This window comes from Hippocampus guttulatus, chromosome 10 (genome assembly GCF_054856545.1).
Source record: "Hippocampus guttulatus isolate MCC_2025c chromosome 10, RoL_Hgut_1.0, whole genome shotgun sequence".
NCBI classification, from domain to species: domain Eukaryota; kingdom Metazoa; phylum Chordata; class Actinopteri; order Syngnathiformes; family Syngnathidae; genus Hippocampus; species Hippocampus guttulatus.
In genome coordinates, this window is record NC_141270.1 from 6,556,587 (window position 1) to 6,573,961 (window position 17,375).

Genomic DNA, 17,375 nt, shown 5'->3' on the forward strand with positions numbered 1-17,375 from the left:
CTGAGCCATTTTTTGGGTCAATATGACTCAAGTTTGCTGCGATGGTCCATCCGCCTTCATTGACCCTCCCTCCCCTTTTCTACCGTTCATCCCTTCTCCTTCATCTCTCACCTGTTCGTCATCCCTCCACCATCACCCCTCCCTCCTCCATCCAGCTGCTTTGAGCGCAGCGGTCTGTTAGTCGTTGGCTTCTTCTCCGGTCCAGAAGGTTGAGAACTGCTCTCCATCTGCTCCGGTGGGACAATTATACGTGAGCACGCGCCCTCCCGTCGAATAGGTTAATCCACTCCGCTTTGTGTTTGTGCGCGTTGGTAATTAGCAGGATTCAACTCTGCTTGGTTTGGATCCAGCCGGCCGATAGTTCAACCTGCGTCGTGAGGTAACGAGAGGTTCTGCTACACGTCGGTTCAAGTGGCTTCAAATCGCAACGTCTTGTCTTAATGCACTCTTTTGTATGTTTTAGTCTCACTATGGTGTCTAAAAAAATCTACAATGCGCCGCTTTGAGGCACATTCTTATCCGTGCATATCGTTCAACGTACACGGATAAGAAACATCGTCATTTGTTGTGACCAGAAGGGTTATTTGATGGTTTTCTTCCATGGTTCCACTAATGGCGTTGTGTGCGCCTGTGTGTGGTTTTATTTTGTGATGCCCGAAAGGCTAAATTAGTAGCGTTCTTGTCATGGATTTGCATCTGAGTTGTTTTTATTTATTTATTTTTTGGTCCAGATGGGGGGAACGCAGATAAACAAGCACACATGCAGCTTGCCGAAAAGTACCCGATTGACGGGGTCTATCGCCCCCGGCGTTGATTTCGTTGCACAGTGACCCGATGAAGTGTTTTGTCCGTTATTTGGGCATGAAAACAATCGGGAAATCCGATCAGCATTCCAAGGGAAATTTTTTGCACATTTCTTCTTCTCTCTTCTACTATCCTCTCTTCAGACTATTTTTCATACGAACTTGAAGTCTTTGGTCCAAACTGTGCCGCCACCAAGCCAACCAACCAAAACCAAGCAAATCCTTTTATAATTCGGTGGAGTGTAATTTTGTTGGCGAAAGCAAAACGGCCTTGAGGAACATGATCGTTCCGAGCGGTTTGGTGGCCCTGCGCTCCCGTTTTAATCTCCTTAAGGTCTACCTGAGGCTGAATCGTGACCTTGCAAAAATAAATGCGTCCCGCTCTCTTTTGGATAACATTCTTAAAGGGATATTAACGCTCATAGAATACGGCTCGGAATATTTTTGGCTGAATTGCGGGTGGAATGTGGTGATTTCCCTACATGTACTTGGGCAAAGTTGAATCCAAGTTTAGTTCATACCAAAGTAGCATCCGAGGTCTGTATGGTGTATTTATTGTGCGTGCGTCATTACGCTTCGCTGCCAAGCTCTCCCCCAGGCCAAACTGAAAATAAAAATGTTATGCAAGATGATATGACCGATTCCTTTGCTATTAATTGGTTCAAAATGAGTAGCAATCAGGAAGAAAAAAAATAAAAGAAAACTTTGAAAGGCACCTGGAAAAAAAAAAGATTTTAGAATGACTGATTCAAAGCAAAATAGCAGATTGCCTGTGTCTTTTCTGAGATTTTTTTTTTGTTGTACATGTACTCGTGATAGCCGCCGATCAAATTTCATGTTACCAAGTCAAACAAAACTATTTTTGCGTTATCAAAATGAAGAAAAACTGAAATTCATCTTTGAAGGAGCCCTGAAAACGTTGGCCACTTTCAAGCCAAAACAATTTTTTGGGGGGGTGTCTTTTTTTGGGAATGGGTTCTTAACTTTTTTTTCGTCCGTCGATTCCTGATCGGCATGTCGGCCAAGTTTCACGTTCGCTAAATCTAACTAGCTTTAGGGGGGCTTGCTTAATTTTCTTGATATTCCAATAGAAATATGACTTTGAAAAAGCTTGGAAATAATCAAAATGGCAGATTTTTTTTTTGTCTCTTCGGCTAATGCTTCCTGAAGCGTTTGTGCTTGGATACGACAGCAAAATTTCAAGTGGCGGGTTTGAAGCAGACGTAGTGGAACTAACATTTTCAAATATTCTGGGCTAGTCATCATGGATTATGCCACTACTCAATATAAAATTGCATTTGAATTAACAATCTTGCAGAAGTTGGCATCTTATTTTAATGTCAGAGCACCATCAAAAAGATGATTTAAAATATATATTTTTTAAAGACCTTAAACTTACTTTTGCCAAATAGTTTTGCTCTGCATGGTGGGAAATCCAAAACTTTTTTTCCTCTCAATCTCTCAGCCTTTTTTCCTCACTTTTCTCTTTGCTTCTCTTTTTTTCCCCCCTCTTCTCTTCCGCCTTTCCCTCCTCCTCAGTAAAACCATCAACGTGAAAATAATTGACGACGAGGAGTATGAGAAGAACAAAACCTTCTACGTAGAGATCGGAGAACCTCGGCTGGTGGAGAGCGACGACCCCAAAGGTCGGCAGGAGCCTCATTGAGCGAATCGCCGCCTTGTGCACCACATCTCATCATCGTGTGTGCGTGCGTGCGTGCGTGTGTGTTTTGTGTATTCATTTGTGCCATGTTGTTTGGTTTTATACCATGCATGCATTTACCACCCCCCTATGTGTGTGTGTGTGTGTGGGTGTCCCATACAGGAAGAGCATAACCATTAGGATCTTAGACCGTGAGGAGTACAATAAGCAGTCCTCCTTCTACATTCTACTCCAAGCCCCCCAGTGGAGGAGAGGCAACGGGACAGATTGGACAGGTGTGAGCCCCCCCCCCCCCGCCCTCTTTCCTCCCCAGACTTTCAACAGCAAGGAGAATTGGACCCTCAATCAAATGGCCATCCTGTTTATATACTTGAATAGGAATCGAATTTGGATCAAGGCCAAATTGTACATCTTTACACTGTTCAAAAAAAAAAGAAAAAACCTCTCTCATAGGTTTCAGCATTTCGTTTCAAAACACAAATTTTAGAATTTAATAGATGCTCGCCGTATTTTTCTCAGAAAAACTCCGGAATTAGTCACATGAGAAGTGTATTTTTCGGTTGTATACATAGTATAGAAAATAACATGCAAAAACCATTTTAAGCATCAAGTAATAACCGGGGAAAAAAAAGGCTAGGCTGAAGCACCGGCCTGAAAATTGCCTTTCCTAAAATTTGCCCCCATGAATCACAGTTTTATATTTGATCAATTCCATGACTTATTTTCCAAGTTAAATTTGCCTTAAACCCCAACAAAGAACTACACAGCTTCCCCAGTTTTACAGCCAAAACTGAAACACATCTGTATTTTACATCGGTGCTCACTTTACATGTTTCAAACATAAAGTAGCTTCTGAAATTATAATTTCCTTCTCTTAACTTGAAAAAAAAAAGTCTGAATATAAACAGGTTGGCTTCTTTTCACAAAATTAAAATAATAATCCTTTTTTTTTTTAAAGCAATTTTGATGTGGAACTCAAAACCAAATTTTAATACATCACATTACTTTTTTAATCATGTGACCTTTTCATGTTTTAAGTGTCACTATCTTAATAATCATGGCAACGTTTCCATGATTATCGTGACCTTTTCTTTGCTGATTGGCTGGGCAAAAAGTCATTCCGCTGTGTGGCATCCATTTTGACAGGCCTTTTGATTGAGGTGAAGCACTTCTCCTGCTTCTCTTTTCTACGTTTACATTTTTCTACTTTTCCTCTTTTACTTCCCTTCAGAAATTAGCTTGAGTGGGAATCACACCTGTCCTCTCATCTTCCTCCACCGCCTCCTCCGGGCTTTCTTTTTTTTCCACCCCATCCTGCTACTCAGCAGCGTTCGGGGCTCTGTGAAATCTGCTGCTGTGGGTTAAAATGTCCGAGCTTTCTCACTGCGACATTTTTTAAAGTGTTCACAGGTGGAATGTGCATTCAAGGGAGGGCGCAAAAGCACACAGACACGCAAATAAAGGCTCCAATGAGGAATGATAGGAAAGTAATAAAAACATCAAATCTTAAGATAACACAAAGTCCAAAACCCACGTGAAAAACCTGCACAAATTTCTTATATTAAAAATAACCTTTATATAACACCATAACCGTTTAACAATGTTTAACCCCGCACTAGCGTCAACTTTACATATAAAGTAAAACACCAGTAAGCAAACTAATGATACCAGTTAGTAGACAGCGACGACGTAAGTATGACGAATTCGATATCAAGGAGAAGACCGTGATGACAACAATCAGTCGACAATTATGGAGCCAAAGGCCAGACATTGAAATCAGTTGGTAAACAATGACAGCACCAGTAAGTAGACAGTTACGGAATCAGTGAGCGGACATTACAACACCAGTAAGTAGATGGTGACGACATCAGTAAGTAGTAGTGATGCTACGAGTGATCGGCCGCCGATCACGATCGCCCCGATTTCCGAGGAAAAGTGTGATCAGAATATGCCTTTCATTGCTGACCACAAAAACCGATCATGTACTTTGCAGACTGCCGCCAACTAGAGAGCGGCCTACGTGCAGTGTAGCATAACTGAATCATAAGATATCTTGTTGCGTTTTCTGCACGATCAGTTTGAAGTGATGTCCTGTTTTTGGATAATGAAGGGATGGACATTTGGAAAGAATGTTTTTTTAATAGATTAATAAATGAATGAAAAAATGTGATCGATTAATCAATTATTAAATTAATCATAATAATAATCGTTTAAATCATGTACATTTACTCCAAGTATCGGTATGGACCGATCTCACTTGTGAATAATTGGTATCAGCAGTGTAAAACTCTGATCAGAACACCACTATTACGTCGACGCTGTCAGCGACAAGCCAGTGATGATGGCAGGAAGTAGACTGTGACAACATCAGTAGGTAGACTCTTAACATCAATAAGTCGATCTCTGGAACACCGGTCAAAGCATGATGACGACATCAGTTGCAGGACATTAATGACATTCATTAGTAGACTGTAAAAACGGCAGCAAGCGGTCCGTTATATCAGTCATTAGACTGTGACAACACCATAAGTAGACAGTGACGACATCAGTAAGAAGACTGTGACATTAATCAGGACTTCATTATGACTCCAGTAAGTAGTCAAAGACGACATCATTGAGTTGACTGTTATGACAGCCAGTAAGAAGACTGTGATAACAATCGCGATAACAAGTCGACTGTGACCACGCCAGTTTGTCGACAATGATAACAGCATTCACTACTGTGACAACATCAATAAGTGGACAGTGATGACATCAGTAAAAAGACTCTGACATCATTAAGGAGGCGATGACGACACCAATGAGAAGACTGTGACAACACCAATAAGTAGACAGTGACACCATCTATCCATTTTCTAATCCGCTTAGGGTCGCGGGCATGTTGCTACCTAGCGCAGCTGTCTTCGGGCAGTAGGTAGGGGACATCCTGAACTGGTTGCCAGCCAATCAGAGGGCGCACACTCAAACGAACCAACATTGGTGCTCACACTCACACCTAGGGACAATTTAGAGTGTTCCATTAACCTGCCATTCATGTTTTTGGAATGTGGGAGGAAACCCGAGTACCCGGAGAAAACCCACGCAGGCATGGGGAGAACATGCAAACTCCACACAAGGAGGCCGGAGCCGAAATCGAACCCTGCACCTCTGCACTGTGAGGTCGATGTGCTAACTATCAATAGATTTTGCTAACACCAGTTGACAGACAAGTCAGACACCACCAGATAGATGATAACTTTTTCATCATCGCGTGATTGGCAAGAAGAAATCACACATAGGTTTGCTACCATCGTAATCTGAGCCATTTTGTAACCGCATTTCATCGCCTTTCAAATCGTTTTTGTCCAAAATGACAAAATAGTCATTGCATGTGTAGTGGCTGGTCTCTTAGTAGAGAAAAAAAATCTTATCACAATAATTTCCACTTGCCCAGAGGAGAAATGGATGCCTTTTACATCACCTAACTCTACGATGTACACAAATTAAAGCTCGCCCATATTACACACAAGGGTGCTATCAGTGCTTTGTGTTTACCAGGCGCGTGTTATGGATCATAGCTAGAGTTGTGGATCGGACAGCAAAAAGATGAAGCACACCTCTGGGACACGCACACGCGGGAATGCGTACACACTTTTGAGCGCTTGCAGTCCTTAGCGGGTATTGAACTGGTCCCGCGCGCACAGTTTTTTTATGACCTCCATCTCTGCACGCGCGTGTACTTTGTGTGTTATCGGAAAAGTCGTCAGATGATGTTCTAATTTCATAGTGCTCATCAGGCGCTGCGTTACCCTTTAGTGGTTTCGCCAACTAATGAGAGTCATTAGAACAGCTGTGTCGTTGATTAGTCAAGCTTCTCGTGGTATGTCCGTGCCTACTTTTCATTTTTGAGTTTTGGCCCCCGTGTTTAACCAAATGAAGAGGTGTAACCAATATGAAAACCGGAGAGTACGCTTAACTCTTTAAAAATAAATGACTTCACAAGCGGTAATATCAACGATGAGCCGACGTTAAAATTTAAGTGCAGCTGATTTATACATACCTGAATTGAATTTTCATATTTTTTGTAACCAGTACGTGAGTCACACGAGGAAGCTGACTCAGAACACGAACGACTTGTTTCGTTTCATTTTCAACTCGCAGGTGAGGTCACGCACACCTGTTTCGTTTCATTTTCAACTCGCAGGTGAGGTCACGCACACCCGACGTGTGTGTGTGTGTGTGTGTGTGTGTGTGTGTGTGTGTGTGTGTGTGTGTGTGTGTGTGTGTGTGTGTGTGTGTGTGTGTGTGTGAGGGAGAGGTTTGCGGATGACCTCGTGATATTACACGTTTATTTTGTGTTGTAGAAAAAAAAAAAGCCTAGGGAGTGCAAGAGGCGAGTTCACAGCAGGCTGAAAGTGCAGCGTGTGAAGAAGGAACAGCCCTGAGAGGGGAAAACAGCCCAAAACACATGGGTCAGGACCCATGCGCACTCACACACACTCGCACTGATTTACACGCACATGCACACAGCGGATCTCAGTGGGAATATACGTGACAGATTTTGTCTGACAGCAATGTCCTCTCGCCCTTCTTTTTCCTTGACTCCCGCGTGTGTATGTGTGTGTGAGTCAGTGTTGTGTTGTGTTGCGTAACCTCAGTGTTAGCATCTGCTAATTGTGTGAATATCCACTTTTTTTTCACGTTCTCCAAATTCCCACGTCTTGAGAAATGAAAGAGAAATTTTACCAAGCAAGCAATTCACGAGCAATTTCAGCAGCAATTGCGTTCTCGAGCGCCACGACAAGAGACAATTTAAAAACAAGCGATAGTCCACCTCCCGCAGTTGTCACAGCCATCCCGTGTCATTCAGCCGGTCGCGATGAGCATCTGCGGACATGTTATAAAGTCTGCGTTTGCGAGCTAATGTGTGCTTAAACGAGCGGCGACAGCTCTTAAGTGCTGCAGCATAACCTAGAGGGCCCGTTTGTCACCATGGCCACCATCGCTTTGACCTTAATTACTACTGTGTTGTTAGTTATCCACTACTTGTCTTTTGGTGGTTGAACAAAACTACATTCGATGTATCTAACATTTCACACTGTATAAGGCGAAGCTACATAGTTAGCTTGCTAATTTCCACGCTAGCAGCTACACGATAATACTTGTTACAGGTTTTTTGCTTTGATTGTTAGCAAATGTTAGCCAAATGTCACACATTAGCCCCTACCCAGATACACATAGCTAGCTAGATAAATTGATGATTATAAATTTGTTGCTACCCACTTGTTGTATTTCTTTAAGATTAACGCCAGAAAATGAAGTTTATATAAATATGAAATGAAACTCAAAAGTTTCGTTATGTGGTTACCTCACAGAATGTTAGCTTTTTAACTGCTGACCACAACTAAAAATAAAAGTGACATTCATTCACTCTGTTGTCAAGGTGTTACCCAATACTTGTCATTTGTTATTTAGAAACAGCGGTATTACGTTAATATAACTTTAGTTTTAGGTTTTCTTTGATGTCATCACTAAAAGCAAAGCTTTCGAACTGCCTTGCGAGTGACTTCATAGTTTTCCTAAAATGTTTCCAAATGCCTCTCCGTGAGCCGTCACCTTACCGTGGTGGAGGGGTTTGTGTGTCCCAATGATCCTAGGAGCTAAGTTGTCTGGGGCTTTATGCCCCTGGCAGGGTCACCCATGGCAAACAGGTTCTAGGTGAGGGACCAGACAAAGCACGGCTCCAAGACCCCTTATGATAAAAAAAATTAAAGGATCTCAGTTTCCCTTGCCCGGACGCGGGTCACCGGGGCCCCCCCTCTGGAGCCAGGCCTGGAGGTGGGGCTCGTTGGCGAGCGCCTGGTGGCCGGGCCTACACCCATGGGGCCCGGCCGGGCTCAGCCCGAAGAGGCAACGTGGGTCCCCCTTCTCATGGTCTCACCACCCGTGGGAGGGGTCAAAGGGGTCGGGTGCAATGCGAGCTGGGCGGCAGCCAAAGGCGGGGACCCTGGCGGTCCGATCCTCGGCTGCAGAAGCTAGCTCTTGGGACATGGAATGTCACCTCTCTGGCAGGGAAGGAGCCCGAGCTGGTGTGTGAGGTAGAGAAGCTCCGACTGGATATCGTCGGACTTGCCTCCACACACAGCCTGGGTTCTGGTACTAGTTCTCTCGAGAGGGGTTGGACTCTCTTCCACTCTGGAGTTGCTCATGGTGAGAGGCGCAGAGCAGGTGTGGGCATACTCATTGCCCCCCGGCTCAGTGCCTGTACATTGGGGTTCACACCGGTAGACGAGAGGGTTGCTTCCCTCCGCCTTCGGGTGGGGGGACGGGTCCTGACTGTTGTTTGTGCATATGCACCAAACGGCAGCTCAGCATACCCACCCTTTTTGGAGTCCTTGGAGGGTGTGCTGGAGAGTACTCCTGCTGGGGACTCCCTTGTTCTGCTGGGGGACTTCAATGCTCACGTGGGCAATGACAGTGAGACCTGGAGGGGCGTGATTGGGAGGAACGGCCCCCCCGATCAGAACTCGAGTGGTGTTTTGTTATTGGACTTCTGTGCTCGCCACGGATTGTCCATAACGAACACCTTGTTCAAACATAAGGGTGTCCATATGTGCACTTGGCACCAGGACACCCTAGGCCGTAGTTCGATGATCGACCTTGTGGTTGTATCATCGGATTTGCGGCCGCATGTTTTGGACACTCGGGTGAAGAGAGGGGCGGAGCTGTCAACTGATCACCACCTGGTGGTGAGTAGGCTCCGATGGTGGGGGAAGATGCCGGTCCGTCCTGGCAGACCCAAACGTATTGTGAGGGTTTGTTGGGAGCGTCTGGCAGAATCCCCTGTCAGAAGGAGTTTCAACTCCCACCTCCGACAGAGCTTTTCCCATGTTCCGGGGGAGACGGGGGACATTGAGTCCGAGTGGACCATGTTCCGTGCCTCTATTGTTGAGGCGGCCAATCTGAGTTGTGGCCGTAAGGTGGTTGGTGCCTGTCGTGGCGGCAACCCTCGTACTCGCTGGTGGACACCAGCAGTAAGGGATGCCGTCAAGCTGAAGAAGGAGTCCTATCGAGCCTTTATGGCCTGTGGGACCCCAGAGGCAGCTGACGGGTATCGACTGGCCAAGCGGAACGCAGCTTCGGTGGTCGCCGAGGCAAAAACCCGAGCGTGGGAAGAGTTCGGTGAGGCCATGGAAGCCGACTTCCGGACGGCTTCGAGGAAATTCTGGTCCACCATCCGACGTCTCAGGAGGGGGAAGCAGTGCACCACTAACACTGTGTACAGTGGGGATGGGGCACTGCTGACTTCGACTCGGGACGTTGTGAACCGGTGGGCAGAGTACTTCGAAGACCTCCTCAACTCCACCAACACGTCTTCCTTGGAGGAAGCAGAGTCTGAGGACCCTGAGGTGGGCTCTCCTATCTCTGTGGTTGAAGTCACCGATGTGGTTAAAAAGCTCCTCGGTGGCAGGGCCCCAGGGGTGGATGAGATCCGCCCGGAGTTCCTCAAGGCTCTGGATGTTGTGGGGCTGTCCTGGTTGACACGCCTCTGCAACATCGCGTGGTCAACGGGGAGAGTGCCTCTGGATTGGCAGACCGGGGTGGTAGTCCCTCTTTTTAAAAAGGGGGACCGGAGGGTGTGTTCCAACTACAGAGGGATCACACTCCTCAGCCTCCCTGGTAAGGTCTATTCAGGGGTGCTGGAGAGGAGGGTCCGTCAGGAAGTCGAGCCTCAGATTGAGGAGGAGCAGTGTGGTTTTCGTCCCGGCCGTGGAACAGTGGACCAGCTCTACACCCTTAGCAGGGTCCTCGAGGGTATGTGGGAATTCGCCCAACCAGTCTACATGTGTTTTGTGGACTTGGAGAAGGCGTTTGACCGTGTCCCTCGGGGAGTTCTGTGGGGGGTGCTTCGTGGGTATGGGGTACCAAACCCCCTGATACGGGCTATTCGGTCACTATACCACCGATGTCAGAGTTTGGTTCGCATTGCCGGCAGTAAGTCGGAATCGTTTCCAGTGAGGGTAGGACTCCGCCAAGGCTGCCCTTTGTCGCCGATTCTGTTCATAATCTTTATGGACAGAATTTCTAGGCACAGCCGAAGCGTTGAGGGCGTCCGTTTTGGTGGCCTCAGTATTGCATCCCTGCTTTTTGCAGATGATGTGGTGCTGTTGGCTCCTTCAAACGGGGCTCTCCAACTCTCACTGGAGCGTTTCGCAGCTGAGTGTGAAGCGGTTGGGATGAAAATCAGCACCTCCAAATCTGAAACCATGGTCCTCAGTCGGAAAAGGGTGGAGTGCCCCCTCCGGGTCGGGGGAGAGATCTTGCCCCAAGTGGAGGAGTTTAAGTATCTTGGGGTCTTGTTCACGAGTGAGGGCAGGAGGGAGCGAGAGATCGACAGGCGGATCGGTGCAGCGTCTGCTGTGATGCGGACGTTGTATCGGTCTGTCGTGGTGAAGAAGGAGCTGAGCCAAAGGGCGAAGCTCTCAATTTACCGGTCGATCTACGTTCCAACCCTCATCTATGGTCACGAGCTATGGGTCGTGACCGAAAGAACGAGATCCCGGATACAAGCGGCCGAAATGAGTTTTCTCCGCAGGGTGTCCGGGCTCTCCCTTAGAGATAAGGTGAGAAGCTCGGTCATCCGGGAGGGGCTCAGAGTCGAGCCGCTTCTCCTCCACATCGAGAGGAGCCAGATGAGGTGGCTTGGGCATCTGATTCGGATGCCTCCTGAACGCCTCCCTGGTGAGGTGTTCCGGGCATGTCCCACCGGGAGGAGACCCCGAGGAAGACCCAGGACACGCTGGAGTGACTATGTCACCCAGCTGGCCTGGGAACGCCTCGGGATCCCCCGGGGAGAGCTGGAAGAAGTAGCTAGGGAGAGGGAAGTCTGGGCTTCCCTGCTAAAGCTGTTGCCCCCGCGACCCGGCCCCGGATAAGCGGTAGAAGATGGATGGATGGATGGATGGATGTTTCCAAATGTGTTTGCCTTGGCTGTTGCAGTTTACAGTCCTCGCAAATCTCACGACTAGCTGTATTTGTTTTGGTCATGTTAAAATTCACTTTTAAAAAATATCACTTGAGTAATACTTGTCAGTTTTCACGATATGACAATTTATCTAAATGAATCACTATTGGATATTTAAGATTGTTAGTTCAACACAACAAAAAGAAGTTATTCTCATGTGAATGTTTTGTTTGCAGTCCTCACAGAATGCTTCCTCATTAACAGGCGTGCGACTCGCCAATTATTTTTCATCCCATTAAAATGCTTTAAATTTGTCCCTTGGGTAATAGGTGTTTTGTCCATTTCGCATTACACGATAACGTCCCAAATTTAGCTGTGTGCATTTTTAGCGTTGATAGCCTTATTCAATCGCAAGCTGATATGCAGTGGATTGATACCAGAGTGTTTTTTTTTACGTGTTAAAAACGTAAACGTGTTGTTTGTGCAGAGGAGAAGCAGCAGCAGAAGGAAGAGGAGATTGCAGAGGAAGAAGAGGCTCTGACGGGGAAGGACGAGGAGGAGAGGCGCATCGCCGAGATGGGACGCCCCATGCTGGGAGACCACGTCAAACTGGAGGTGGTCATTGAGGAATCCTACGAGTTCAAGGTAAGGCTGACAAAGTCATGTATATATGGACCTGTGTCTTATTTGTTCTCTCAAATGGTGGTCTCTGCTGTAATTGACACTATGCGCCAATGAACCAGCGACTGCCATCACTCACCTTAGAAAGCATTCTTGTTTTTGTCTCTTATTGAAACATATTTAAAATGTGTGGGGGGGGGGGGGGGTTATGCTTTGGTCAAAATTGATAGAAAATGCAGGTGGCCATTTATTATGGCCATTTACAAAAGTGAAACAATATGATGCAGTCAAGTGCATTTGTTTGGCAAAAGAGCCCGAAGCTATCAAAAAAAAGTCATTGCCATAGCAACAATCAACAATGACACTGATGCACCGCATGACATGAAACTGCACCTGCCAAATAGTGCACCCACACATCCACCATGAATTAAATGGCACACAATTTGCCCTATCATCCTATCACACTGCCTACATCTATCTATTAGTGCCACCTACAGGACGGGAGTGGAACTGCATAACTTATTTTGATTGACATTTCTTTCTGGATTGCCACAAAACAGAAGCTCTTAAAAGGGAGGCAAAATTCTGGCCGTTTTGTGTCTTCTAATCTGTGCTTTCAATAGTCCTACAGACACATACACGCATCCGTGCTAATTAAGCAAGCAGCGGGACTGTTATCGCCCTTCTTACTTTGCACTTCAGAGGGAGAACCAGGTTGCTAATTTTGTTGAAATGATCTTCGAGGGGGGAAGATAAAGCCTTGCGCGCACACACACACACACACACACACACACACACACACACATGCGCGCGCATGCAGACACACCATTTTAGTGTGTTGCTGTTATAATGACATAAATTATATTGCACCAAAGTCCAATACAAAAGACAACCATGAATTTACAGGAACCTTTGGGGCTCTGCTGCAATTTATAGTAGAAAAGGGATAAGGACAAGAAGCGGTGGGATAAATTGATTCAGGAACAACACTTTAAAGATTTCAGATGTGATTATGTATCCACAAGGTAGGACCTGTAAGGTAAATGAGTGATATTTTCATCGCATAGTGTTTTGTTTTGTTTTTAACAACCTAATTCTTTCCATCTTTGCCAGAACACAGTGGACAAGCTTATCAAGAAGACCAATCTGGCTCTACTGGTGGGGACTAACAGCTGGAGGGACCAGTTCATAGAGGCCATCACAGTGAGCGCCGGTAAGACTCGCTATGTACATACAACCGAATGTACATGTGTATTCATGCCGAGCCATTACGCGGATGATTGTCAAGGACGTATTAAGCGGCTGTTGATTGGTAGACTGTCTTTTCATAGGGCTCCATAAATGTTGAGAGCAAGCGCTTGGAATAAGGTTGATGTTGGCACATGTATGTAAAGGTCAGGCCATCTGTCGACTTTTGAGAGGTGCCACTTCCTCAAGTGTGATTAGGATGTTGTTGCCAGGCAACCAGTGCAAAATTCAAAGAACCGTGGCCAAGAAATCATCTAAAGTGATGATTATTGCGCCTTGGAGCTGCTTCTGGTGCATTTACATATAATTGAAGGGTTTATGTACAGTACTTCCAGATGAAACTTTTTGAAGTGATTGGATTCGCACAAAAGCTTCAACGTTGCTTGTGCTCCTTCTTTTGTTGTGTTCGCTGACATGCAATAAGCAGCAGGGTTATTAAAATCTCAATACTGTAGATGGACAGATTTTCCACATTGACGTCATAAAAGTCTTACTCACTTAAAAGAAGTTTCACAATTTTATGCAAGGGTTTAGTTTTACCCTTTACTTTTATAAATCACATGACCAAAAATGTATGTTGAAATTAAGTTATTTAACACAAAAAAAAGCACAAAGCATAATGGTTGGTTAGTTAGTTAGCTAGCTAGCTAGTTAGTTATTAATTAATTAGTTAATTAAATTCTACATATGCTGCTTCTCCACAAACATGAACAAAGATTAGTTTGTTTGGACGTTACAGTCCACTTGAATCGGGGCCAAGGAACGGTGTTGAAAAAAGTTCACACATTTGTGATGGGGCTAACGATGGACAGTGACCCACGAGACCAAACAGTCAGTGGGGGGATTTTTTGCCATGACAGAACTCTTTGCCAACAAGCTCCAACACATGGACCTACGGCAATGGGGAATTACTGCTACCTACAGGACTGAATTGTTATCTGAGACGTGTAGGATTTTTTGTCCTTATCTGAGGTCTCTTCTCTTAAATCAACATGAAAGTGACACCTTATTGCTTCTTCGGGCCTTTCAGACCTAAAGCTGATTGGTTTTTAAATTGTTGTTGAGGTTCGGTGACTTTCTCCCTTCCTGTGGCTTCCACACCTCATTAGTTGCTTTAAGTGCGAGGTGGGAGGTTAATTACCTTTTCTGGTCAGTTAAAGTATGTCAAACCCAACCATGGCATCACGGCCCGGCCGTGTCAGGGCCATTATCTCTGAGGTTGCATCTGGTAATTGATTGAAGATGTTGTGTAATGGCCGAGTAGATTGAGATGATCTGCACATCACCTGTGGATGAATGAGAAGAAGAGAGGCGTTCCGCAGGGATGTGTTCTTCGACCTCACATTTGTCCAAATGCTGCCCGATTTAAAATGACTCCGGATTGATAATGATGCATCATATTCTTTTAATTTTAGAAACATACAGTCACACTTATCGAACATTACTGTCAGATTTTTGTTCATGTTTTTAGGATGACACGTTCCTCTGTTAGATATTGTATACATCATAGTATTTCATACACAAGTTTTGCTTTTCTGCTAATTGGCTTTCCTGCATTACACAAAAAAGAAATACGAGTTTACAGAATGGTTTTCCTTTTTATAGAACCCCAGTTTAAAGAAAAAATAATGTTGCCATAACAATGTTCGTTAGTTACCTATTAACATATTGTTATGTGTCACATCACAAAACAGGACTGATAAATTAATCACCAATACAAGGTGCCGCGTAACTTTTTTTTTTTTTGTCTTGAGTGTGCTTCGGACCACCATGAAATGGCGGCAGCAAAATTCACAACGGGCGTCTTGAATCAATTAAATGAGTGGACATCACAAATATTCATACAAAGGAGGTGTTGAAGGATTTTGGTATCATTCAGCCATCCCACCCATCACATAAATGCTGCCACAAACACCACAAAAACTGTTGCTCCAACATTGTGTTTTTTTTTTATTCATCCTGCATTTTACAAACATGTCTTGACGCGTGACATCATTAGTTTTTGTGACATGATTGAGTGGCTGCTCTTACTGTTGAATAGTTGCTTTGTTTACTAGAAACAATCAGATTAATGGTACCTTGCTATCTGGGGATTGTGTGCGCGTGTGTGCGTTTGTCTGCAGGTGGATGACAGCACATCTGACAGGAGTGGCGTCACATGAATATAAACATGAGCATGTCAGCACAAATCAGACACAGACACACACACACACACACACACATAACCAGGGCTGCTGTCATATAGTTGCAGCCAGTGTTTGTGCTTTAAATTGGAGCTGCCAAGACATCTTGAAAAAAAAACAATCAGAATTTCAGATTAGCAGATGATGAATATAATCTCAGGGGATTACACACATGAAAAAAAAAGTTTGAAAAAGTAGTGTGAGATGCACTTAAAAAGTGGATTTGATGGACTACGACGACTTTTTGCAATTGAGTTGAATCATGAACGGGATCATGATTGCCACGAATGTTATTGGGAGGTCCAAGGTTGACCTGCGTTTGATGTTGAATGGAAGGCATGAGGCATGTGTTTTGGTTTGTTTTCAAAGAAACTCAAACACGTTCAAATAATCATATGAAAATCCATCCATCCGTTTTCCACCGAATGTGAAAATGCATTTTAGACAGCACGTAAAAGTGTAACTATTTTAAAAAGATTAATTATTGATATCATTATATAATTTATGCAAAAAATGGTTTCATACAATTCTAATACAATATTCCTGTTTAGAAAAACATATGCAAGTAAACGTAAAGTAAAATAAAAATAGAGTATATTTAGGAAACTGCGCTGTGATTTAAGATCACAACTTGAAGTCAACCTTTGTAATGCATTGTAGCCAATCAGAGCATGTTCGCTCTATTTTAGTGCTTCCCAGTGGACGGGCGCACCCTTATAATTAACACACAGAGGTACTGGGGGGGCGCTGACCTTCTACTCGCCGTCCCATTTATACTTAATGAGAGGATTAGCCGCCGTGTGCTGACCCCTTGAAAATGGAAACATTTATTTTTAGCCACATAAAAGTCTGAATGATTTTGCTGTCTAAAGAGAAGGAACAATGTCGGCGTAGGCCGAGGAAGTTACGCTATGGCACAACTTCTCAGGGCAGCATTTGTCTGATCAAATATAAATGATGACTCTGGAAATCCAGGCTCACTGCCGTGTGGTTTGTCGGCCAACTGAAAATATAGATTAAAAAAATGACCATGTTTTTTTTTTCATTTACAAGGCCTTTGACCTTGTAAGACTAATTGTCATTTTTAAAGTAATTAAATATTTTGTGCAATTGTATTATTATTTTAATATTTGATTCTAAAAACCTATTATATATTACTGTATTTTTTGCATTTTTGCATTTTATTTTTATCATTATAATTTTTAAGTTGATTTAGATTTTTTTTTACTTTAATTGCATTTTTTATTACATCTAATTAAATCTTAAAATACATGGATACATTATTAATACTGTATATGATTTTCTGAAAACAACATTTTTAAACAATATTTCTTTCCTTCTACTCTTCTCTGTGCCGTTCTCGGGGCATCCAGGCGAGGATGATGACGACGACGAGTGCGGCGAGGAGAAGCTACCGTCATGCTTCGACTACGTCATGCACTTTCTCACCGTTTTCTGGAAGGTCCTGTTCGCCTTCGTGCCGCCCACCGAGTACTGGAACGGCTGGGCGTGCTTCGTCGTGTCCATCTGCATGATCGGGCTGCTCACCGCCGTCATCGGTACGGTGCCGCACCACAAATCTGTGTGTGTATGCTTGCGTGTATTCTAAATGTTACACTTTCACGTGAATGTGCGCTTACAGGTGACCTGGCGTCTCATTTTGGCTGCACTGTGGGCCTGAAGGACTCTGTCACAGCGGTGGTGTTTGTCGCATTGGGAACGTCGGTACCAGGTGAGCTCATCAAGACTACAGTGACTGATGCCATTCGTTAGCATGCCTCGGTGGTGATTTCCATTGTGTGTTAGCATCAAGCTAGCAGACTTTATGTTCTTTGGTTGATTTGAACACACAACATGGCGATATACAGATTAAAGCCTCTTTTGAGGAGATTTGTTCACTCTCTGCGAAGCTT

At 44.5% G+C, this 17,375-nt stretch overlaps 1 protein-coding gene across 3 annotated transcripts in view; it reads left to right on the forward strand.

Annotated features, from left to right (window-relative positions):
* slc8a1b (solute carrier family 8 member 1b) overlaps nucleotides 1–17,375 on the forward strand; it is a 90,806-nt gene that overhangs the window by 62,706 nt on the left and 10,725 nt on the right. For 2 of the 3 annotated variants that reach the window (XM_086122001.1, XM_086122000.1), the window contains exons 5-9: nucleotides 2,629–2,741; nucleotides 11,898–12,055; nucleotides 13,145–13,244; nucleotides 16,836–17,021; nucleotides 17,105–17,194. In XM_086122001.1, coding sequence (XP_085978127.1) covers nucleotides 2,629–2,741; nucleotides 11,898–12,055; nucleotides 13,145–13,244; nucleotides 16,836–17,021; nucleotides 17,105–17,194 — 647 coding nt within the window. Of the gene's footprint in view, nucleotides 1–2,342; nucleotides 2,450–2,628; nucleotides 2,742–11,897; nucleotides 12,056–13,144; nucleotides 13,245–16,835; nucleotides 17,022–17,104; nucleotides 17,195–17,375 lie in introns of all 3 variants that reach the window. The other variant, XM_086122002.1, reaches the window with a different exon arrangement.